This window comes from Hemiscyllium ocellatum, chromosome 23 (genome assembly GCF_020745735.1).
Source record: "Hemiscyllium ocellatum isolate sHemOce1 chromosome 23, sHemOce1.pat.X.cur, whole genome shotgun sequence".
Taxonomy (NCBI): domain Eukaryota; kingdom Metazoa; phylum Chordata; class Chondrichthyes; order Orectolobiformes; family Hemiscylliidae; genus Hemiscyllium; species Hemiscyllium ocellatum.
In genome coordinates, this window is record NC_083423.1 from 6552468 (window position 1) to 6577971 (window position 25504).

Sequence of the window (25504 nt, forward strand, 5' to 3'; positions counted from 1 at the left end):
AGTCCAGAACTAGAGGGCATAGGTTTAGGGTGAGAGGGGAAAGATATAAAAGAGAACAAAGGGGCAATTTTTTCACGCAGAGGGTGGTACGTGTATGGAATGAGCTGCGAGAGGAAGTGGTGGAGGCTGGTACAATTACAACATTTAAAAGGCATCTGAATGGGTATACGAATAGGAGGGGTTTGGAGGGAAATGGGCCGGGTGCTGGCAGGTGGGACTAGATTGAGTTGGGATATCTGGTTGGCATGGACAAGTTGGACCGAAGGGTCTGCTTCTGTACTGTACATCTCTATGACTCTATGACAGTTCATGTGCTAGGACAGAAAGGGAACAAATAAAACCAGGTCATTGTTTCCTGGAACAGGATGTACTGCAGGTGAATGGTACCTGGTTTCCTCTGAAACTAGGGGGAGTTTGCATTGAAACAGTAGCATTGCAGTTGTGTTATAAGGGAATTGAGAGGCCTGGATTAACAATTTGGTCAAAGTAATTCAAATCAAACAAAGCACTTTCGAAAATAAATCTGTGAATTAGAAATAAACTTGAACCAGGTAATGATGACAGTATAGCTACTCTATAGCCATTAAAAAAATCCATCTGTTTGTAAATATCTGGTTGATCACTTTGGGAAATTATTTAAGGTTATGAAGAAACATATGGTTAGTTGTTAGAGTACCGGTAGGCAGCATTGAGTGGGGTGGCAGAGGGAGCTGTAAGACTGAGTAATCAATAAACCCTATCCACCAAGGCTTGAGGTTCTGTATATCAACTGGCTTGGATCTGAAAAACATTGTTTCATTTATGTCCTTTAGGAGGGAAATTTCCCAGCCCTACCCCTCCGACTACACGTGACTCCAGACCAACAACATCGTCCTTAACTCTTATCATTCTGAAACGGCCAGGCAAGTTATTCAGTCATCAACGAAGTGACTCACCATCGAATTCTCAAGGGCAATTAGGAATGAACAATAAGCATTACCGGTAATGCCCACATTCCGTGGATGAATTAAAAACATTTTGGGGGGTGAGCGGAGAGGACACAATGGGATAACTATGAAGGAAACTGGGTAAATGCTTGAAGTGGGAATGTTAGCAAGATTACAGGGAAAGGATGGTGGAATGGGATGAGCTGGACTGCATTTGTAGACAGCCTTCATGGAATACATGGGCTGAATAGTCTCCTGTGGTGTAATGTCTTTAAGATTCTATGAAGCACAACATATGCAAACCAATTCTTGTTAAGAGCAACGAATATCAAAAGGTGTATTAGAGGCAAAAGAAGATTTAATTTGCCATTTGAACCCCAAACTCTTCCTACAATTGTGTTTGTGTACTTAAAGCTACGCTAATCACGGTTCCTCACTCAATTCTAGGTTTAGTAGCTGTGAAGATGTTAAAACCTGATTAACTTTTACAATCTGCTAATCCAAAATATCTGCAGCAGAGTTACGTAAAACTATGTTTAACAAAGGTTGTTCCAAGAGGAGCAATGACTAAACCCTCGGTTTTGCAAATTGCAATGAACGTGTTATCGAAGCAGTGTGACCTCACATGCTGATTGCAAGGTTTGTTTGTGGGAATTTCTTTGAAGGTCTTTCAGAAAGCAAACTGTGCAATCAAATCCCAAATGATCACAAGCAGTGTTGGAAAGAACACTGGAAACAAAAGTGCGTGAGACTTTATCTTTGCAGAATTTCACCTGAAACTACACAGAACCCCTTTGAGAATTATTTTCTCTCCAACTTTGTTGTCTAATAGATCCAATCTTTGAAGACTAATTTAGTTCAGTGGATAAGTTTGTGATCTACTGCCCCCTTGAGGCTGAGATCAGAAGTCACACGACACCAGGTTACAGTCCAACAGGTTTATTTGAAATCACAAGTTTTTGGAGTGCTGCTCGGTGTCCTGGCTTCACCTGATGAAGGAGCAGTGCTCTGAAAGCTTGTGATTTCAAATTAATCTGCCAGACTATAACTAGGTTTCGTGTGTCTTCTGACTTTGCCCAGCCAGTCCAACAGCGGCACCTCCACATCATGATCCATGAGGCTGAACTGAGCTGTGGTGTCCCCCGGAATCTGGAGTATGGCTGATCTCACCTTGGGACCAATTCCACTTACCTGCTTGATCTCCTCAGTCATAGGGATGCAGAATATGCAAACAGACCCTTCGTTCCAACTCGTCCATGCTGGCCAGGTATCTGAACCTAGCCTAGCCACATTTGCCAGCACTTGGTCCATATCACTCTAAACCCTTTCTATTCATATACCCTCGCAGATGCCTTTTAAATGCTGTAATTGTACCAGCCTCCACCATTTCCTCTTTATTCGTAAATCTGTCTAACTGAGCACTATGACTCTATGAGCCTTGAATCTAACCCCACAGTCAATGGCTCAATCTTCACTGCTGTCCAGTGAAAAGAATTCCAAAATTTTCCTTCTTCTCTTTTTGAAGTGGACCACCTTTTATTTTGAAACTATCCCCATTTCTAGATTTCCCTGATGGTGACAAATCGTTTCAGCACCTAAGGCCCCTCACATTGTTAAAGGTTCCGACAAGGTCACCTCTCATTCCCCTAAACTCCCAACAAGTTATCTTATTGGGACTTTTTGTCACTTACCTCAAGAGGGTTGGAATATAAAAGCAGAGATGTGCTACTGAGACTTTATAAAGCTCTGGTTAGGCCCCATTTGGAGTACTGTGTCCAGTTTTGGTCCCCACACCTCAGGAAGGACATACTGGCACTGGAACGTGTCCAGCGGAGATTCACACGGATGATCCCTGGAATGGTAGGTCTAACATATGAGGAACGGCTGAGGATCCTGGGATTGTATTCATTGGAGTTTGGAAGATTAAGGGGAGACTTAATAGAGACATACAAGATAATACATGGCTTGGAAAGGGTGGACGCTAGGAAATTGTTTCCGTTAGGCGAGGAGACTAGGACCCGTGGACACAGCCTTAGAATTAGAGGGGGTAAATTCAGAACAGGAATGCGGAGACATTTCTTCAGCCAGAGGGTGGTGGGCCTGTGGAATTCATTGCCACAGAGTGCAGTGGAGGCCGGGACGCTAAATGTCTTCAAGGCAGAGACTGATAGATTCTTGTTGTCTCGAGAAATTAAGGGCTACGGGGAGAACGCTGGTAAGTGGAGTTGAAATACCCATCAGCCATGATTGAATGGCGGAGTGGACTCGATGGGCCGAATGGCCTTACTTCCACTCCTATGTCTTATGGTCTTATGGTCTAAGTACTGGCTCAACACATTCAACTCTTTTTTTGTTAAACAAACCCTTTCATCCTAAGGATTGACCCGTGAAACTTCTCAGAAGTTTCCCATTCTTATCTGACAGGTACGGCTCCATGCCGGGATGGGCTGTCAAGGATACGGATCCCGTCTCATCCGCACTGGATGAGAATTATTCATTTGGGAACTTTGAAAGTGAGTATTGGCACGCTGTATGACCATGGATTGGAGGATCCCTCCTACAATGACACAGGAGTATGCTGCCAAAGTGTAACTCAGTCAAAAATCATGTGATGCCAGGTGATAGTTCAAAAGGTTTATTTGAAATCACTAGCTTTAGGAGCAACGCTTTCCATTGGACTATAACCTGGTGTTGTGTGACTTGTTCAACCCAGTCCAACTCCGGCAACTCCACATCAAAGTGTAACTAAAAAGATATTACTCCTCGTACGAGTGACTACAACGAGGAGAATACTGGGTAAGAATAAGGGATCTCCCAATGAAGACAAAGATGACAATCTCTTTCTCTCAAAGTGTTGCGAGTCTGAGAAATAATCTTCCCCAGAGAGGGGGAGGCAGGGTCGATTGAATATGTTTAAGGTGGAGGAAGACAGATTCTTCACAAACAAAGGTGTCAAAAAGGGCAGCTGGTGAACAGGAATATGGGTTAAGGCCAGAAGCAGATCATCCATGACCTTATTGAATGGAGGAATAGACTTGAGGGGCCAAATGGCCTACTGTTGGTCCTAACTCATGTGTTCTTATGAGTTAGCAATCAGTACAGAGACCCCCAAGAGATTTCTCTTCAGTAAGCCAGAAATGCCAAAGCCCATTATAACAACACCTTCACCAGTGTACCCCAGTCACGACTCACGGATTCAAGTGGGGAGCAACCCTGACTTTTCCTCATCCCTGTAACAGTGCGATAGAAAAGCTACAAAGACATTTTTACAAGAGCACATCGAACTCTATAATTACCTGTAATGTCAGCATTTTGTGCGTTTGATCAGAGCTGAGAAGCTACAGAGATCTCTTCTAGAGGACAAACTGGAGGGCAGCAGAAAGAAGGATTGACCTGGATGTAGTTGGATGATGGATGTCACAAAGTGGTTACAGAGGGATGTGAAGACAGTGCAAGACAGATGTGAGTGCAAACACCATAGCGGGAGTAATGACAAGCAGCAGCTGCACAGTCAGGTAACTCGAGACACTAGTTAAAAACACTGCGCCTTCAGGAATTCAGAACCACCTTTCAATCAGAGATATAGAGATGTACAACACAGAAACAGACCCTTCGGTCCCACTCATCCATGCCGACCATATACTCTAAATTAATCTAGTCCCATTTGCCAACACTTGTCCCATAACTCTCTAAACCCTTCCTATTCATATACCCATGGAGATGCCTTTGAAAGGTGTAATTGTACCAGCCTCCACCACTTCCTCTGGCAGCTCATTTCCATACACGCACCACCCTCTGCGTGAACAAGTTGCCCCTTAGGTCCCTTTTAGGTTTTTCTTCTCTCACCCTAAACCTATGCCCTTTAATTTTGGACACCCTCACCAGTTCTCGAAGGCATGAGGGACAGAAACCAGATGAGACAAATTTGTATGGGCTGGCAGAAGACCACGAGACGAGATAAGGAGAATTTGTTTGTGCTCAGTGAGTTGATGTGAACTGCAATGTAGTGAGTGAAAGGGCGATGGAAACAGATCCAGCAGTAACTCTTAAAAGGAAGATTGGGTAAATACTTGAAAAGGGACATTAAAGGGAGAATGAAGAGCTGGAGAGTGAGATAAACAGAGCTCTTCCAGTGGGTGGGTACAGTTACGATGGGCTGAATGGTCTCTTCTGTGGCACAATTCTGTAATCTATCAGAATGTTTCTTTACATTTTCATTACAATTCCAAAACAAGTGATTAACTTTTAAAAAAATTAATTGTTAATGGGATGTGGGCATTGCTGGCTGGGCTAACAATTCTTGCCTTTCCTAAGTTGCCCCTTGAGAAGGTGGGGGTGAGCTGCCTTCTTGAACTGCTGCAGTCCATGTGCTGCAGGCTGACCCACGATGTCCTCAGGGAGGGAGTTCCAGGAGTTTGACCCAGCGACACTGAAGGAACAGCGATACATTTCCAAGTTAGGATGGTGAGTGGCTTAGAGAGGAACTTGCAGGGAGTGGTGTTCCTACATATCTGCTGCTCTTGTCCTTCCAGATGGAAGTGGTTGTGGGTTTGGAAGGTGCCTTCTAAGGTGTCTAAGGAGCACATTCTGCAGTGCATCTTGTAGATGGTACACACCGCTGCTACTGAGTGTCAATGATGGTGGAGGGAGTAGATGTTTGTGGATGTGGTGCCAATCAAGTGGGCTGCTTTGTCCTGGATGGTGTCAAGCTTCTTGAGTGTTGTTAGAGCTGTCCCCATCCAGGCAAGTGGGGAGTATTCCATCACACTCCTGACTTGTGCTGTGTAGATGCTGGAAAGGTTTTGGGGAGTCAGGAGGTGTATTCCTAGCCTCTGGCCTGCTCTTGTTGCCACCGTGTTTGTGTGTCGAGGTCAGTTGAGTTTCTCGTCAATGGTAAGCCCCAGAATGTTGATAGTGGGGATTCACTGATGGTAACACCATTGAATAAGAAGGAGTAATGGTTAAATTGTCTCTAACTGGAAATGCTCATTGCCTGGTACATGTGTAGTGCAAACGTTACTTTTTACATAAATTACAATCTTCTTTATTTGTAATAACATCCATATTATATTTACAATTCATTCCAAGTAGAAATGAAGTTCATTGAAGGGAATCAGATTTCACATTGGGAATTTTACAGCTATTAGGCTTCAGGGTAGTGCACCTTTACCTAGAAATACTGCACACACCAAGAGACTGTTACTCATGTGCCCTTTCAGTGCAATGTGTCCACACAGGTTTCCTCTTCTGGATGAAAGACTGAATTCCTTCCTGACCATCCCTCAGTGCCAGGTTGTCCACCATGACCTGTGCAGCAATTTGATATGCTTCGTTTCGGTTGTGGGCCATTTGTTTGTAAAACGTGGCTTTTCCCAGCGCGATCACAGACCTGCTTGCTTCACAGATTTTGTTCGCAATTTTCATAGTCACCTCGTCCAGTTTGTCCTCAGGCACCACCCGACTAACCAGTCCGTGCAGCAATGCATCATGGGCAGAAATAGGCTCTCCGGTAAAAAGCATTTCTAAAGCAACCTGTCACAAATGGAATTTATTCAATTCTTCTGCACAACAAAGGTTGAGTAGACAAACACATTCCTTCCCTTTTTTTCCCCTGATCATAATGACACAAAGTCAGAAATCACATGACACCAGGTTATAGTCCAACAGATTTGTTTGAAATCACAAGCTTTCGGAGCGCTGCTCCATCTGGTGTCATGTGACTTCTGACTTTGTTCACCACAGTCCAACATGGCACCTCTGTATATTGACACAGGCCAAAGTGCCTTTTTAATATTCCCCCTTCCATATCATTTATACAGACCGTGCCTGCGTTACAAACAGGTTCAGTTCTTGCCTCTGTTCCCTAGTCGATTTGTATGCAAGTCAGGATTCGGTGCAAAACAATTTTAAAAATCGTTCGCAAGTATGGGAAACAATTGTATGTCGGATCCTTAAAATTACGCCCCCGAATGCTATTGCGTTTGCAGGTATGAGCATTTATAAGTCAGACATTCATAAATCAGGAAGCCCCTGTATAAATCATTTGAATGAAGGGGCTGAGGTTAGATACATTTGCTGTGGACACATGGGCCAAAATGGGCAAAAGGACTAGATATATTCAGGATATAAGGTTGACGTGGACGAGTTGGGCTGAAGTGCTGCTTATCTCTATGAAGCTTTAACTCTTTAAACACAGCTATGAAAGTGAGTTGCGAAGGAGCCTACAGTGAGTGAGTGGGCAAAGATCTGGCAAATGGAGTTTAATGTGAGAAAGACTACAACTGTCCCTTTTGGCAGAAAGAATAAAAAAGAAGCATATTATCTAAATGGTGAGAGGTTACAGAGCTCTGAGATGCAAGGACTGATTTCCCTGTCCTTCTCCGTTGTGCTGTGGGATCTTTAATGTCAATCGGAGGGAACAGACTGGGCCTCAGTTAATGTCACTTCCAAAATGTGGATGTGGGCCATTTGGCCCCTTCCTTTTGCTCTGCCATTCAATAAGATCCTGGCTGATTATTCCTGTATTTCATATTCGACATTCCCATCTCCTTCTGAGAAGGCCTCTGGGTGTCCTAGTGACTAGTCTGCAGGTCTAGTAAGAATCAGGAAACCTAATAGAATGTGATGGTTTATTGTGAGGAGAGCTGAATGCAGGATTGGGGAGGTTATACTTTAGCTATCATCCTGCCCCAATAGCTACCTGATGAAGGAGCAGCGCTCCAAAAGCTAGTACTTCCACATAAACCTGTTGGACTATAACCTGGTGTTGTGTGATTTTTCACTTAGTTATACAGGGCATTGGTGAGGTCACATCTAGAGTACTGTGTGTACTACTGGTCACAGTACTCACAGAAGAATGTTATACATTGGAAACAGGTGAGAGAAAGTTTACTGGACTAATCCCTGGAATGAACAGATTGCTTTATGAGGAAAGGCTGGACAGGCTGAACCTGTATCTTCTGGAATTTAGAACAGTCTGAGGTAACATAATTGAAACATTTAAGATCCTGAGGGGAATTGACCAGGTGGCTATGGAGAGGATGTTTCCTTCCTTTGGAAGAATCTAGATCTAGGGGTTTTGGTTCAATAATAAGTTACCACCCTCTTCAGTTAGAGATGAGGAAAAATTCTTGATGATCAAGGAGATGAAAAATGATCAGGATTATGCAGGAATGTAGAAATGAAGTTAAAAACAGATCAGGATCTTACTGAATGGGGGAGCAGACTCGAAGGGCCGAGTGGCCTCATCTTGTTCCATGTTTGTACATTTTTGGCTTGGGAAGAACCAGGGAACACCGGGATGAGGGAATGCTTTTTTATTGGGAAGAAAGGGTCAGCCTGAAAAAGGAAGGTGTGAGTTCTAGTCTCACTCCAAGCCAAAAGCAGGGTTGATGCTTCAAGCTAAAAACAATGACTACAGATGCTGGAAACCAGATTCTGGATTCGTGGTGCTGGAAAAGCACAGCAGATGATGCTTCAAGGGCAGTACTGAGGGAGCCCTGCACTGCCAGGGGTGTCATGTGGAGGCAGGGACATTGTTTATTTTTAAGGTGGAGGTCAATAGATTTTTATTAGCCAATGCAATCAAATATTATTGGGAGTGGGTGGGAATGTGGATTATGAAGCACCATCAGATCAGTCATGATCTTATTGAATGATAGGGCAGGCAGAAGGGGCTGAATGGCCCACTTTGCTACTATTTCACATGTTTTGGATGAGACTTGAGACTGAGGCCCAATCTGACTCCCCCAGACCAATATTAAAGATCCCATTCACTGGCTGACAGCACACTTTCTGATTATTGCCACTTTGCTGTTTCTGGGTAAAATTGTTTTTTTTGCCTTGTCGACATTACAACACCAGGTTATAGTCCAACAGGTTTATTTGGAAGTACAAGCTTTCACAGCATTGCTCCTTTGTCAGGTAGCTAGCTGATGAAGGAGCGTCGCTCCAAAAGCCTGTACTTCCAAATAAACCTGTTGGACGAGAAACCTGGTGTTGTGCGATGTTTAACTTTGTCCAACACTGGCTACATTACAACAGTGACTACATTTCAAAAGTACTTCACTGTTTCAAGAGAGCATTGGAATTGCTGGGGGCATGAAAGGCGAGACTAAAACGCAAGTTCTTTCCTTTTCTGCCAATAGTCCAGTGGCTTACCTTTCAGAACTTTAACAATTAGTAGCCCTCCACAGAAGTCAAAAGCGTTTTAAATTGCATAAGATTCCAGTGCTGCTAACAGTGATGGGGAATCACATTTAAGATTAACACTTGTTATTCCTGAAAATATGAAACGATTGGGTGACACAGTGGCTCAGTGGTTAGTACTGCTGCCTCACAGTGCCAGGGACCTGGGTTCAATTCCAGCCTCTGGTGACTGTCTGTGTGGGTTTCCTCCGGGTGCTCCGGTTTCCTCCCACAGTCCAAAGGTGTGCAGGTGAGGTGAATAGGCCATGGGATTACCCACATTGTCCATAGTGTCTCTGGCTTCTTCAGCCAGAGGGCAGTGAATCTATGGAATTCTTTGCTACAGAAGCCTGTGGAGGCCAAGTCACTGGTGTATTTAAGATGGAGATAGATAGGTTCCTGGGTATCAAGGTTTAAGCAGAGAAAGTGGGAGAATGGGATTGAGAAACTTATCAACCACGATTGAATGGCATAGCAGACTTGATGGGCTGAATGGCCTAATATCTGCTCCTATGTCTTACAGATGTGCAGGCTAGGTGGGTTAGCCATGGGAAGTGCAGGATTACAGGGATAGGGTAGGGGTGTGGGTGGGATGCTCTTTGAAGGGTCAGTGTGGACCGAATGGCGTGACTCTGTGATTGTAAGGCATACCTTCCGAGGAAGCGATCGCCCCACAGCGACAGCTGGTGTGGAACAGAAGAGTCCGACATTGACTCCTGGCGTGGCAAACCTCGATTTCTCTGATGCCACCGCGATGTCACAGCTGGCAACCAGCTGGCAGCCGGCAGCGGTGGCTAAACCATTAACTTTTGCAATGACTGGCACCGGCATATCCTGAATCAGATTCATAACCTGTAAATTGTAGGAAGTTTGATTAGCAGAGGGAACCTTTAATTATACTGCCATCTCACTCCTGAAACCCCCTCACTCAAGATCATTTCTCAGCCCCTCCCCATATATGGCCCACTTCCCATTGGGCTACTGCATGTCTCTGTTATCTATTTTTTTTTCCTTTTTTTTCTTTTTTCTTTTTTCTTCTTTCTTCTTCTTGCACAGCCACACACTGACACTGATCCAGCCCAAGTGATAGGAAAACACCTGAGTGGTCCAGAGACAAAGCAGTGCCCTTCTATTATCTATAGTAGGTCAGACAAGTTAAGGATGGCAGTTTCCTTCCCTAAAGGACATCAGTGACCCAGATGGGTTTTTCTCGACAATCGACAACTGATTCATGGTCATCGGTCGACTTGTTATTGTATTCAAATTCCATCATCTGCCATGGTGGGATTTGACGCCCGGGTCCCCAGAACACTATCTGGGTCTCCGGATTAACAGGGAGAAAGTGAGGACTGCAGAAGCTGGAGATCAGAGTCAAAACAGGTGCTGCTGGAAGAGCACAGCAGGTCAGGCAGCATCCAAGGAGCAGGAGAATCGATGCTTCAGGCATAAGCTGAAGAGCTTATGCTCGAAATGTCAACTCTCCTGCTCCTCGGATGCTGCCTGACCGGCTGTGCTTTTCCAGCAGCACATGTTTTGACTCTGGATTAACAATCCAGTGATAACACCAGTGGGCCACTGCTTCCCCTTTCTAATGAGGGAGCAACCCTCCGGACTGGCACTCTAACTTGAGTGACCATGCTAACAGCTCCATGGGCACTAAAGTCCTACATTTGCTCCCTAAATCACTCCACCTCTTTCGGATTCCACCCCACGATCTTCTTATGCAGCTCAGTGTTAAATCTGGCTTGATAAACATCTTTATTTTATTCTGCTAAAGTAACAATAAGTTGCTGTTAAAGGCACGGCATAAATGTCATTGTTATTCATTCCATTAAGTGTAAAATGATCAGCTTACGTCGGTGCAGACTGCAAACACCTCAGCGTGATGATCCCATCCTTCAGCAGATGTTAGTTCCTTGAGGTTGTGGCCAGATGAAAATACAGGTCCTTCAGCTGTATGCACCAATCACACAGTATCAGCCTCGAATGGAAATATGACGCTAACATTACAAGTAGAATAAATAGAAACTTTTCTAGCAATGACTCATGAACATATTCTTCTGTTAAATAAGAGTTGATTGTTTTCTTGCTTTCTGCACTCTCAGATCTCTTAGAGTGAGAGTGACAGATGTAGAGAGGGAGAAAGAGAGAGACAAAGTAAGAGAGGGAGAGAGAGACACAGAGAGAGAGGGAGACAGAGAGAGAGTAAGAGTGGGGGAGAGAGAGAAAGAGAGAAAGGCAGAGAGAGAAAGTAAGAGTACGAGAGAGAGGGAGAGAAAGTAAGAAAGAGAAAGAGAGAGAGAGACAGAGAGAGAAAGTAAGAGTTGGAGAGAGAGAGACACACAGACAAGTAAGGATGAAGGAGAGAGATGTGGAGAGAGGAATCAGAGATGGAACGAGAGAAAGTGAGAGAAGCAGTGATTGTAGGAGAGAGAGGAGCAGAGGCAGAGAGGAAGACGGAGGGAAAGAGAGACACCATGAGAATGAGAAAGAGAGATAGAGAGGGAGAAGGAGAGAGAGAGGTAAGAGTGGGAGAAGAGGGAGAAAAAGAAAGGGAAAGAGAGAGAAATAGGAAGAATGGGAAAGAGAGAAAGGAAAGAGAGAGAGAAACAGTGAGAGTGGGAGACAGTGTCAGAGAGTGAGAAAGAGAAGGGACAAAGTCAGGCGTTTGGCACTGGGTCAAAATGCTGAGAGGGCTAGTACAGACATGATTGGTGAAATGGCCTCCTTCTGCACTGAAACAATTCTGTAATGTTGCGAGAGACGGAGAGAGATTGAGAGACAGCCTGTGTGTTTCCCTCAGCACTTTACAGGTAATGAAGGCCATATAGACCATCAAACCCTTGTTCCTGAATGAGAACTCACACAGAATCAGCGGCTCAGTGACCATTTTACCCAACTGGTAAACAAAAGACATGGCCAGAATGTTTCCGCCGCCTACCCCAGCAACAGAAAAATCAGCTTCCCCACCAATCAGGGACTTCCCTTCACCATTTAACCCTCAAGAAGGGGGAGGTGGAACGTAGGGATCATGGAGGAGGCAGGGGAGAGGCCCAGATCTTGGTGGGAGTAGCTACCTGATCTCTAAAGGGGGCCGGTAACAGAGGCACTCACTCTGTCTACCTCTCCCTCCTCAGGTACAGTCACCTGACAGCCCCGGTTATACAGGGCCATTGGTGTGACCTCCTCTCCAAATAGTTTTGTCTCTTTATTTAAAGAAAGATGGAAATAAACTGGAGGCTACTGTAAGGAAACCCACTGGATTGATCCCTGGAAGGACTGGATTGTCCTATAACAAGTGCAGACAGGGCTGCTTCAGTTTCCACTGGGGTTTACGAGAGGGGGAGGTGACTTGATTGATGTGTACAAAATCCTGAGAGGTCTCGACAAGGTGTTCTTGGGAAGCCTTTTGTGCGTTCAAAAAAAAAGGGTTCCTTTAAAATTAGATTTACCCTCTTAGGTCAGCGCTGAGGAGATTTTTATTTCCTCAGATGGTTTGTGTAACGTTAGGACTATCTCTGCCTCCGAAGGCAGTGAAAGGGAATCACTGAATATTTTTAAAAGCCGAGGTGAACGGGTTCAGATTGGTTCTGAGGAAGAGTCACTGGATCCGAAAGGTTTCGTCTGTTTCTCTTTCCACAGATGCTGCCAGACCTGCTGAGTTTCTCCAGCAATTTCTGATGTCCAGCATCCACAGTTCCAAGGAATCCCATTCTGCCTGACAAGTCCACCCTGACTCTCCAAAGAGCATCCCACCCTAACCCTACAATCCTGCACCTTTCAGGGCTAATCCACCTAGCCTACACATCCCTGGACACTATGGTCAATCTACCTAACCTGCACATCTTTTGGACTGTGGGAGGAAACCCATACAAACACAGGGAGAACATGCAAATGCCACACAGTCACCTAAGGCTGGAATTGAACCCAAGTCCCTGACACTGTGAGGCAGCAGACTAACCACTCAGCCACCATTCTTATTTCCCTGGCTTTATTTTACTTTACCACATGAGCCTCACCATGATCGAAGCCGGTCCATTAAATGCTAAATCCTGGCTGGAATTACCTGAGATCACAATAACTCGGAGGTCATTGCTTTCTGCATCGTGGAGGAGGTCTCTGCGCAGAGATTCCAACATGGCCAGCGACAAAGCATTCCTCTTCTGTGGGTTATTCAGAACAATGGACCTGGACAGAAGACAAATTAATTTCTGGGAACAGACTGGCATTGGAGGCAGTCCAGAGAAGGTTGATTGGGCTGATACCAGAAATGGAGGCACTGTCTTGTGAAGGGAGGTTGAGTAGTTTGGGTCTGTCCTTATTAGAGTTAGAAGAGTGAAAAGTGATCTCATTGAAACATACAGGATCCTTAAGGGGTTTGACAGGGTCAATGCTGAGGATGTTACCCCTCAGGGGAGAGTCTAGGAGACAGTACTGTCTCAGAATAAAGAGGTGCCAATTTAAGACTGAACTGAGATCAAATTCCTTCTCTCAGAGGGCTGTGAGTCTTTGGAACTCCTTCCATAGAGAGCTGTGGGGGCAGAGTCCTTATGTATGTTTAAGGCTGAGATAGGTTGTTGATCAGTCGGGAAATCAAGAGTTACAGGGAAAGGCAGAAATGTGTACGTGAGGAATGTCCGATCAGCCATGATCCTATTGGATGGCAGAGCAAGTTCAAGGGGCCGAATAGCCTACCCCATTCCTATTTCTTATGGTTGATGGAAATTGGAAATCTCTCTGTTTTGCCAACACTCTGCCCATTTAAGATGCTGCCTCTTTTACCTTACATTGGAATACTTCCCACAAACCACTGCTCGAGCCCATAGGACCATAAGGCATAGGAGCAGATATTAGGCCTTTCAGCCCATCAAGTCTGCTCCGTCATTCAATTATGGCTGATAAGTTTCTCAATTCCATTCTCCCACTTTCTCCTGTAACCCTTGATCCTCAAGAGCCTTTCTATCTCCGTCTTAAATACACTCAATGACCTGGCCTCTATCGTCTTCAGTGGCAATGAATGCTGTAGATTCACCATCCTCTGGCTAAAGACGTTTCTCATTTCTGTTCTAAACAGAAACTTTATTTGTGTGTTTGTTATTCATTGGATGTGGGTGTTTCTAGTGAGGCCAGCATTTATTGCTCTTTCGCTAATTACTCAGAGGGCAGTTAAGAAGCAACAACATTACTGTGGGTCTGAGGTCACATTTGGGTCATACCGGGTAAGGATTAGAGACAAAAACATTGCCGATGCTGGAATCCAAAGCAGACAAACAGGAGGCTGGAAGAACACAGCAAGCCAGGCAGCATCAGGACCAGCCCTGAGGAAGGGTTATACCCGAAATGTTGACTTCTCCACCTCCTGATGCTGCCTGGCTTGCTGTGTTCTTCCAACCTCCTGCCTGTCTAGACTGGAAAAGGACAGCAAATTCCTACCCTGAAAGACGTTAGTGAACCAGACGTGATTTTCCTGATTGGCAGCAATGGATTCATGGTCAGTTTCTTTAGAACTATTGAATCCTTGCCTTGGCAGGATTCGAACCTGGGTCGCCAGGACATTAGTTGGGTCACTGGATTAACAGGATACGACTAGACAATTGCCTCCCTGCCTCTTTGAGAGGAACTGCACACAGTCAAGGTGCCACTACTGCCAACCCTATACCAACCTATCTCATGAAAGCTATGAACCTGGGTGGGGGGAGGCGCTGTATAATTTCTAACATGTCCTGAACCTGGGGGTGGGGTCTGTGTAATTTCTAATGTCTGGATTAGTGGTGCTGGAAGAGCACAGCAGTTCAGGCAGCATCTGAGGAGCAGTAAAATCGACATTCACCAGGGCTTTTGCCCGAAACGTCGATTTCACTGCTCCTCGGATGCAGCCTGAACTGCTGTGCTCTTCCAGCACCACTAATCCAGAATCTGGTTTCCAGCATCTGCAGTCATTGTTTTTACTTAGAAATTTCTAATGTGCCCTGAACCTGGGGGAGGGGGGGTCTGTGTAATTTCTAATGTGCCCTGAACCTGGGGGGGGGGGTCTGTGTAATTTCTAATGTGCCCTGAACCTGGGGGGGGGGGGGGTCTGTGTAATTTCTAATGTGACCTGAACCTGGGGGGGGGGGGGGTCTGTGTAATTTCTAATGTGACCTGAACCTGGGGGTGGGTGGTCTGTGTAATTTCTAATGTGACCTGAACCTGGGGGTGGGGGCCTGTGTAATTTCTAATGTGCCCTGAACCTGGGGGTGGGGGCCTGTGTAATTTCTAATGTGCCCTGAACCTGGGGGTGGTCTGTGTAATTTCTAATGTGCCCTGAACCTGGGGGTGGTCTGTGTAATTTCTAATGTGCCCTGAACCTGGGGGGGGGGGGGTCTGTGTAATTTCTAATGTGCCCTGAACCTGGGGGGGGGGGGGGGGTCTGTGTAATTTCTAATGTGCCCTGAACCTGGGGGTGGGGGCCTGTGTAATTTCTAATGTGCCCTGAACCTGGGGGTTGGTGGTCTGTGTAATTTCTAATGTGCCCTGAACCTGGGGGTGGTCTGTGTAATTTCTAATGTGTCCTGAACCTGGGGGTGGGGGTCTGTGTAATTTCTAATGTGCCCTGAACCTGGGGGTGGGGTCTGTGTAATTTCTAATGTGCCCTGAACCTGGGGGTTGGGGGTCTGTGTAATTTCTAATGTGTCCTGAACCTGGGAGTGGGGTCTGTGTAATTTCTAATGTGCCCTGAACCTGGGGGTGGGGGCCTGTGTAATTTCTAATGTGCCCTGAACCTGGGGGTGGTCTGTGTAATTTCTAATGTGACCTGAACCTGGGGGTGGGGGCCTGTGTAATTTCTAATGTGCCCTGAACCTGGGGGTGGGGGTCTGTGTAATTTCTAATGTGTCCTGAACCTGGGAGTGGGTGGTCTGTGTAATTTCTAATGTGCCCTGAACCTGGGGGTGGTCTGTGTAATTTCTAATGTGCCCTGAACCTGGGGGTGGTCTGTGTAATTTCTAATGTGCCCTGAACCTGGGGGTGGGTGGTCTGTGTAATTTCTAATGTGTCCTGAACCTGGGGGTGGGTGGTCTGTGTAATTTCTAATGTGCCCTGAACCTGGGGGTGGGGTCTGTGTAATTTCTAATGTGTCCTGAACCTGGGGGTGGGTGGTCTGTGTAATTTCTAATGTGTCCTGAACCTGGGGGTGGGGTCTGTGTAATTTCTAATGTGCCCTGAACCTGGGGGTGGGTGGTCTGTGTAATTTCTAATGTGCCCTGAACCTGGGGGTGGTCTGTGTAATTTCTAATGTGTCCTGAACCTGGGGGTGGGGTCTGTGTAATTTCTAATGTGCCCTGAACCTGGGGGTGGGGGCCTGTGTAATTTCTAATGTGCCCTGAACCTGGGGGTGGGGGTCTGTGTAATTTCTAATGTGCCCTGAACCTGGGGGTGGTCTGTGTAATTTCTAATGTGCCCTGAACCTGGGGGTGGTCTGTGTAATTTCTAATGTGCCCTGAACCTGGGGATGGGATGGGGGTCTGTGTAATTTCTAGTGTACAGTGCTTGGCCTGGTCCACGTCCAACACTGACCTGATCCCATTCTTCTGAGTCCTGGCTGTCAGTTTATCACATTGAGCTGTTTCACTGGCACAGCGGCCTGGCGTGTAAATAGACGGTAGCCATCCCGTCGTGTCTCTCCCCTGGAAAAGCCGAACGGAGGACCTTGCAAACTCTCTCAATTTCCTGAAATACCTTCCAGCAGCAGCTACACTCCCCATGGTGCTGTCCCAACTGTTCATACAATACAACAGCCCCAACACAACCTGAAACTCACAGCTAAAGTTCCACCTACTTTACAGTCCATGCCAGGAGATTGCTTGCTTTTTCGCAGTTTTGTTTTGGGGAGGCAATGGACTCGTGGTGTTACTGTGAGGATATTAATCTAGACACCTGGCTAATGTTCTGAGTGCAAATCCGACCATGGAAGATTGTGGAATTTGAATTCAATAACAAGTCTAATAGCACCTTATGAAGGAGCAGTGCTCCAAAAGCTAATGTTTCTAAATAAACCCGTTGGACTATAACCTGGTTTCATTTGATTTATGACCCTTGTCCACCCCAGTCTGACACAGACAATTTCACCTCAAATATAATGATGACCAACAGTCCATTGTCGATTGTTGGAAAAACCCATCTGGTTCACTAATGTCCTTTAGAGAGGTAACTGGTGTCCTTTCCTGGTCTGGCCTACATGTGACTCCAGACCTACAGCAATGTGGTTGACTCTTAACTGCCCTCTGGACAATGAAGGTTGGGCAATAAATGCTGAGCTAGAGATACCCACACCCTATGAATGAATAAAAAGAAATCATAAATGTTGTTTCATTGTAAATTGTATTTTTTCCAATTTGACCCGTAAGTTATATTTTCTATTTGATCTACTTTTATAATGCCTTGGAAAATACCATGGCTCTTCTGTGTAAATGGATTTTCACTCTCCATGTCACCTGGAATAGGTCTCACTTGAAACATTTCCCTAAACATCGATGCTAATTTATTTGAAAAATGTTAGTATCCGGGGGAGACGGTCTTGTGGCACAGTGGGAAACGCTCTGAGTTTAGGTCCCGCCTTAAATATAGCCTGGGGTGTGGGCCTGAACCATTATAATGGACTGATCCTGATGGAGATTCATGATTGTCAATACTTACTTTGGACATGGTACTTCATAGAAATGATAGAGACCCTACAGTTTGGAAATAGGCCGTTCAACCCATCAAGTCCACACAACCCTTCCAAAGAACGTTTCACCAAGACCCATCTCTATAATCCTGAATGTATCGGCTAATCCACCTAGCCTGCACATCCCTGGTCACTGTGGGCAATTTAGCATGGACAAGCCACCTAACCTGCATATCCTCGGACAGTGGGAGGAAACTGGAGCACCGAGAGGAAACCCACACAGATACATGGAGAATGTGTAAACTCCACACAGTCACCTAAGGGTGGAATCAAACCCGGGTCCCAGGCACTCTGAAGCAGCAGGGCGAACCACTGTGCCACCATGCTGTCCATGAATAGTGAGTGAGTGAGAGAGAGAGAGAGAGAATTGGTGTATCCTAAGCCACATACTGATCAACTCCGAAAGAACAGTTAATTCATTGTGGTTCAATGGCAGTGCTCTTGTTTCTGAATCAAGGTTTGGGATTTAATCACAATTAAGTGGCCTCTGACGCAGTACTGAGGGAATGCTGCACTGTCACAATTGCCAATTTTAAGGTGAGGTGCTCAGGCCTGATTTTATTTTCCTTCTCAGGTGATTGTGAAAGATCCCATGGTACAAGAGCAGGACAGATTTTTCTGTTGTTCGAGCCAACATCGATCCCTCAACCCATGCCACAAATCAGATTATCCTGTGGGAGCTTGCTGGGTCCAATACAACAATGACTGCCTTTATGAATAAAAACTACATAACTGGTTGCGAACTACCTTGGGACTTTCTGCTGAGAAATAAAAGAAAGAGGCTCTTTATCAAGTTGCAAGTCTTTCTTTCAACAGAAGAACACAAAATGGACAGAGTTTCCACTCTTGCATGTTACCTGTGCAAGGGTATGGGGAGAAAGCAGGAGCTTGGCAGGAGGTGAATGATGCTTGGTTGAAGAGGCAGGTAACCTCACAACCTTCAAATAGCACTTGGAGGATGGGAGATCTGGTGATGGGGAAAACAAAACATTATGTGTATTTAAGAGCCATTCTGGTGTTTTTTATATAGATATACAGTAAAAAAAAAGTACTTGGATGACCACTTGAAATGGCATCCTAATCGAGGCTATGGGCAGATGTGGGAATGAAGACAGGCTGAGCTGTGATGCCTACTGCAGTCGAATTGCCAGGAACACTGGCTGACCAAATGAGTCTGAGAGTGTATAAGTGTGAGAGAGTGTGGAGAATGTATGTATGTTTTAAAGCAGCAGTTTGAGGTGAACACAGTGTGGACTATGGGATGAAGAGGCTGCTCAGGGGGAGGGGAGGAGCTGCAGCTTGCAGGGAGGAGGTGGGACCGTTTGTGCGGCGGGGCCGCTCCATGTTTCCCCCCGGAGCCGCGATGTGGACGGACCCCGGACTCCGGCTTCCGGTGAGCGGCTGCCGCGCTCAGGGCCTCGCGGGGCAAAGGGACAACAACAACAACAACCCCCCCCCCCCCCCTCAGCCCCTGGGGAGACAGATACAGACACAGACAGAGAGACAGGGGGTGGCAGCGCCCGGGGGGTGAGGGCCAGCGCGCGGCTCCGGGGGCGGCTGGAACGTTCCGCCCGGGCCTCAGCGCGACCCGCGTCAGACCGACCCCCCCCCCCCCCTCCCCCCTCCCCCTCCCCCCTCCCCCTCCCCTCCCCCTCCCCCTCCCCCTCCCCTCCCCCTCCCCCTCCCCCCCCCCCCCCTCCCCCTCCCCCTCTCCCCCCCCTCCCCCTCCCCCCCTCCCCCTCCCCCCCTCCCCCTCCCCCTCCCCCTCCCCCCCCCCTCCCCCTCCCCCCTCCCCCCCCCCCCCCCCCCCCCCCTCCCCCTCTCCCCCCCCTCCCCCTCTCCCCCCCCCTCCCCCTCTCCCCCTTCATCGATTCCCCCTCCCCCCCCTTCATCGATTCCCCCCTCCCCCCCTTCATCGATTCCCCCCTCCCCCCCTTCATCGATTCCCCCCTCCCCCCCTTCATCGATTCCCCCCTCCCCCCCTTCATCGATTCCCCCCTCCCCCCCCTTCATCGATTCCCCCCCCTTCATCGATTCCCCCCTCCCCCCCCTTCATCGATTCCCCCCTCCCCCCCTTCATCGATTCCCCCCTCCCCCCCTTCATCGATTCCCCCCTCCCCCCCTTCATCGATTCCCCCCTCCCCCCCTTCATCGATTCCCCCCTCCCCCCCTTCATCGATTCCCCCCTCCCCCCCCTTCATCGATTCCCCCTCCCCCCATCGATTCCCCCCTCCCCCCTTCATCGATTCCCCCCTCCCCCCTTCATCGATTCCCCCCTCCCCCCTCATCGATTCCCCCTCCCCCCATCGATTCCCCCCCTCCCCCCTTCATCGATTCCCCCCTCCCCCCTTCATCGATTCTTCCCCTTCATCGATTCCCCCCTCCCCCCCCTTCATCGATTCCCCCTCCCCCCCCTTCATCGATTCCCCCCTCCCCCCTTCATCGATTCTTCCCCTTCATCGATTTCCCCCTCCCCCCCTTCATCGATTTCCCCCTCCCCCCCTTCATCGATTTCCCCCTCCCCCCCTTCATCGATTTCCCCCCCCCCTTCATCGATTCCCCCCCCCTTCATCGATTCCCCCCTCCCCCCTTCATCGATTCTTCCCCTTCATCGATTTCCCCCTCCCCCCCTTCATCGATTTCCCCCCCCCCCCCCCCCCCCCCCCATTGATTCCCCTGTACCGCCGGCAAGGGCAAAGCTTTTTACTGTGCCTCGGTACACATGGCAGTAAATTCAATTCAATTCAATTCTTAACCACTGAGAAAACTGACGTTTTCTTTATTTTTAATCTCAAATTGTACAACCCGTTCGCTAGATCTGAAAATGATTGTGATCTGCAGGTGTCAGTAAATCAACTAACACTTGTAGTTTTTATTGCTTTGAGTGCAGTTACTGAGTGTTGTCGAGAATTGTCTGCTTGGGTGATATGGTTCCAGACAGGCCTTGAAACCAAGACTTTGTGATCCGGGACATGTGCTTCCCATTCCACTTGCTTATTTCCCCCTTTAACTCTTTTGATTCTTTGCTTCTCTCTAGTTGTGTATGCACTTCATTTCTAACCTGTAACCTTTTTCTGATTCCCACCATAACAATTTCTGTGCTGTTCTCCATTTGTGCTCTTGGTATTTTCTCTCCCTCCTCCTCCTCTTAGTCCTGATGTTCGATTTAATGTTTTTTGTTGTAATGTGTTTCAGTTCAGGTTGTCACTGAAAGCTCAGCTGACTTTGATTAGTTTGACCAATCGCATTAATTTATTGGATGTCTCTAAGGCTTTGTGTTTTTTTTCAAATTACAACAAATATTATTTTTCCTTCATGTTCTCATCTGTCTCTACTTTTCTTCCCTCAACCAGTCAGTAATGAATTGACTCCTGCTGATATGCACTGTTCTTTTCCACACCAGTAAATGTCAACCATAAATAAACTCTTCCTTTCCCTAGGGCCAGAAACAGATCACTTGAATTTGTAGGAGGGGAATAGAATGTGAAATGCTGCCTGAATGTTGAAGTATTGCTTTAAAAAAACTCTGAATGTGTCAGATTTGCTTGCTTGCTTACTTGTTGAATTTGTCATTTGATGAAAGTGTAACTTTTATTTTCTGTTTGTTGCAGTTGTGAAGGGAAGATAAAATGTCCCTGTACGATGATTTAGGTGTTGAGACCAGTGACTCAAAGACGGAAGGCTGGTCAAAAAATTTCAAACTCCTTCAGTCTCAGCTTCAGGTGAAAAAAGCGACACTTACACAAGCGAAGGTAAAACTTTTTATTTTTCACCTGTTTATGTACAAGCCAGGCTAGAAGTGCAGCAAACTCCTGTTGCTGTTGCTAGATAGTGAAAGGTTGGTGGCACACTCCCTCAGAGATATTGTTCTCAACCTTCCTGTGTTGTGCACCTTCCTTGTCTGAGCAGGGAACCTCTCCTGCATTCAGCTTTCAAGATCTTCTTTTGTTAAAATGTACTGCAATTCATTGTGGATTCTTTGTCCTTCTCTTGTAACTAATGCCCACTCAACACTCGATACGACCGCTCAGGTGAAACCACAATGTGAGCTGAACCCTGTGTGGTTTGGCTGACAAAGTTCCACACTCTGGTGCCTGATCTTCATCAGCACTTTGTGATTGAGAAGAAGGGAAAGTTAACATCAGTTTGGCAGAATGTTGGCTGCTCCTCTCACCCCTCCTCTTGTGTCAGGAGCAAGGTGCATAACATTGTTGAAGGGTGAAGAGAAGCAAAAATTATTTTAAAAAGCAAAATCACTTTTATCACTTACCAGTTATTCACACAATTTATTATTTGTGAAGTTCTATTTCTGATAATGTTTACCAGCAGAAGGTATGTTACTGTTGAGATATTGTGGGTGGAATAATTTATTAAAGATATATTTTCTTTTTGAGTTTGCTGACTTTTCAGTTGGAAGACTTTGTTCTTTTGGCAGGAAGTGACACTGGTTCTAATTCATGTTTGCTATTGTTTGTAGACCCAGCGCTCAAAGCAGAGCACAGTTTTAGCTCCGGTAATAGACCTCAAGAGAGGCAGCTCTGGAGACGACAGGCAGATTGTTGACACACCACCACACATAGCATCCGGTTTAAAGGTAAGAACCTCTTCAGCATTTCATGAATCGTGTTTTTGTTTAGTTTTGAATATTTTGTTTGCTGACTGTTTTGGTCTTGTGTTTACCAGGACAGAGGCAAGAAGGCAGTTTGATTATGGTTGATCAACAGGTTGTCACAGAGTACGCACTGGGGAATTATTGTTCATTTAGAAAAAGGTGCAACGTGTGGGCATGTTCTTTTTGCTTCCGGGGTATTGGTCTCTGTGTATGAACATATCTAACTTCTAACAAATGTAAGTGAGCACTTTGAGGCAAACTCCGAATGCAGGAGAAACTCGGCAGGTCTGGCAGCATCTGTAGGGAGAGAAGCAGAGTTAACATTTTGATCTCAGAGGTTGGAATGTGTGACTTAAATTCTTGGCGTTGCATCTACGAATCTGAGTCTACTTGCTAGCCAACCCGCCCCTTTCTTATGCAGGATAAAATGTCAGTCCCTTTGAAATCTGGTATTCTTGTGTCTATCCTGATGACTGTAAGATGAAAAATTCAACAACATGTCCATTTCTGTTTTAGTAGTATTCAAATTCAGTTTGAGCAAATGGCTTTTGATACTTTCATTCCTGATTCCTGGGGTTGTCTTTGCTGTGACTGTGGTGATGGCAGATATACTGCCCTAGTCTACAAATCTGTGGGATCTCTGGTGATTACCAAGGCCACGACTAATTCAGCTGGATGGCAATTGGAATCAACGCTGTCAGTAATGATCGGTCCATCTTTAGGCATTCAGCATAAATTCAGCAATCTGGCTCACAACCAATAGAGAGTGATTGTGTTACATTCTGCTTTGAGTTGAAGTAAAGAATTGTGCATTAGTTCCTTTGATTTCCCTACTTAAGGTTTACCTGTAAGCTGCAATTGCGGGTTACATGGTAACAGTTTAGTGAATGGTTTGAGTTTAAAAGGAAAATCACAAATTCTGGAAGTCAGAATTCCTACTGAAAAGTCTGGAAGTGGAGGATGAGGTCATGCAGCATGTAATTGCGACAAGTTATACCGTCACTTATAACGACTAGAAATGATCTGGCATTTCACTTTATAGAACTGAAACGTTTGTAAAAAAACGGTTGCTTGAAACATAATCAGTGGCAGTAAATAAAGATGTAGCATTTCTGTTCAAAAATCGAAAAGTATTCTTTCCATAATGATGTTACTACCAGAGTGTTCTTGATCCCAGCAGGTGAATTGAAATATTCATTGAACATTTCTTTTTTATGCACGTCAGGGGATTCTGCTGTGAAGGCTTTGACTCTAGCTCCAAGACGGTTGTGTTCAGCGAGCTGTCATCAGCCCACCAGGATAATCTTGGTTAAATGATGTAGATGTTGGTGTAAAGGGTGGAATTTTAAAACTTGTAGCTGACACAAACTTTGGAAGTATTGTGAATTATGAGAGGGATAATGTTAAATTGTAAAAGATTTCATGGATGTATTGGTTGGCAATTATCAGCTGAAATGTAATGCAGAGAAGTATGAAGTGATTGATTTTAGTAGGAAGAAAATGGAGGGGAAATATAAAATCAGGGATATAATTCTAAAGAGGGTGCAGGAACTGAGAGACCTGGGGGTATATTGATACAAATTATTGAAGGTGGTAGGGCAAATGAAGAGTGTAGTTACTACCTAAATGTGCTTTATAGATGGACATCAAGAACAAAAACAAGGAAGTTACAATAAATCTCTAGATAAGGCACTTAGGCTGAACCAGTGCTTTATCATGAACTAGAAAGCTTTGTTAATGTCTGAGCTCCACACTTGAGGAAGCTGGAAAGCATTAGAGAGAGAGTGTGCTGAAAAGACTCATGAGAATAGTCTAACAAGTAATGAGGATCATTTACGTGGGTTGGACAAAGCTGTTTTGCTGGAAGAGAAGATTTGATGGTGATATTCAAATATCAGACGGGGTCAGGGCAGAGGTTGATAGGGACAAACGGTTCCCGTTGTTAGAAGAATCGAGAACCAGAAGATGCCAACTTAAGGTGACTGACTAAAGAAGCAATAGCAACATGAGAAAGACCCTTTACTTACTGAGTGGGTAGGATCTCGAATGTACCATCTGAGAGCATGGTGCAGGCAGAATCAACCCTGGCTTCCAAAAGAGTTTTCAGTCCTAATCTAAGGAGGAAATATTTGAAGGTTAAGGGGAAAAGTGGGATATTGGTACTAGAGTTGTTCTGGCTGAGAACCGGCCGAGACGCAAACAGCCAAATGGCCTCTTTCTCTGCTGTAACCATTCTATGATTCAGTTCCTTCATTCTTCGTTTGTGATCTAGGCAGAATATATCCGTAAGGAGGGCCTTGTGTATAAAACAAAGTGCTGTTTTGCTTTATTGTTTAGCATATCAATGTTGTTACTGTTTCCAAGGACCCGGTACCAAGTGGATTCTCTACAGGAGAGGTTTTGATCCCACTGGCTGATGAGTATGACCCCATGTACCCAAACGACTATGAGAAAGTTGTGAAACGACAGCGTGAGGACAGACAGCGACAGCGTGAGCTGGAACGACAGAAAGAAATTGAAGAAAGAGAAAAGTAAGTGTTTTGAAAGCTCTGATTGTTTTTTTCTATGTTTGAAGGAGGATTGCAAGAATACTACTTTGCCAAAAATGTGCCTCAAATAGTTTAAAGTTTGAGGTATTGAACATAAGTTTTGCTTAGTAGGGCAGCGCAGTGGCTTAGTGGTTAGCACTGCTGCCTCGCAGCACCAGGGACCTGGGTTCGATTCCAACCTCAGGCGACAGTCTGTGTGGAGTTTGCACATTCTCCCTCTCTGTGGGTTTCCTCCGGGTGCTCCGGTTTCCTCCCACAGTCCAAAGATGTGCAGGTCAGGTGAATTGGCCACGCTAAATTGCCCATAGTGTTAGGTGCATAAGTAGGAGAATGGGTCTGGGTGGGTTACTCTTCGGAGGGTCGGTGTGGACTTGTTGGGCCATAGGGCCTGTTTCTGCACTGTGGATTCTAATCTAATCTAATCTAATGGTAAAAATAACAGGTCTCAACATCAGCAATAGCATTGGCAACATGGACTGACATGCCAAATTATCTAAATAGGCCACTTTGAGTGTTTAATCTTTGC

At 45.9% G+C, this 25504-nt stretch overlaps 2 protein-coding genes across 5 annotated transcripts in view; one reads left to right on the forward strand and one right to left on the reverse strand.

Moving 5' to 3' along the window:
- Positions 1-5944: 5944 nt before the first annotated feature.
- echdc3 (enoyl CoA hydratase domain containing 3) lies at positions 5945-16890 on the reverse strand. Its single transcript, XM_060843090.1, has 5 exons — positions 16668-16890; positions 13180-13301; positions 10969-11066; positions 9765-9965; positions 5945-6458 (listed from the first exon to the last, which is right to left on the reverse strand). Exons 1-5 carry the CDS (start codon positions 16874-16876, stop codon positions 6126-6128), a joined length of 963 nt encoding a protein of 320 aa, XP_060699073.1. The 5' UTR covers positions 16877-16890; the 3' UTR covers positions 5945-6125.
- A 2236-nt stretch (positions 16891-19126) lies between these two features.
- Positions 19127-25504, forward strand: part of rbm17 (RNA binding motif protein 17) — a 36531-nt gene continuing 30153 nt past the window's right edge. Inside the window, exons 1-4 of one of the 4 annotated variants that reach the window (XM_060843092.1) lie at positions 19127-19210; positions 21429-21569; positions 22295-22411; positions 24794-24960. In XM_060843092.1, coding sequence (XP_060699075.1) covers positions 21447-21569; positions 22295-22411; positions 24794-24960 — 407 coding nt within the window. In that variant the 5' untranslated portion in view covers positions 19127-19210; positions 21429-21446. Of the gene's footprint in view, positions 19211-19238; positions 19345-20639; positions 20659-21428; positions 21570-22294; positions 22412-24793; positions 24961-25504 lie in introns of those variants that run through there. The other 3 variants (XM_060843095.1, XM_060843091.1, XM_060843094.1) reach the window with 3 other exon arrangements.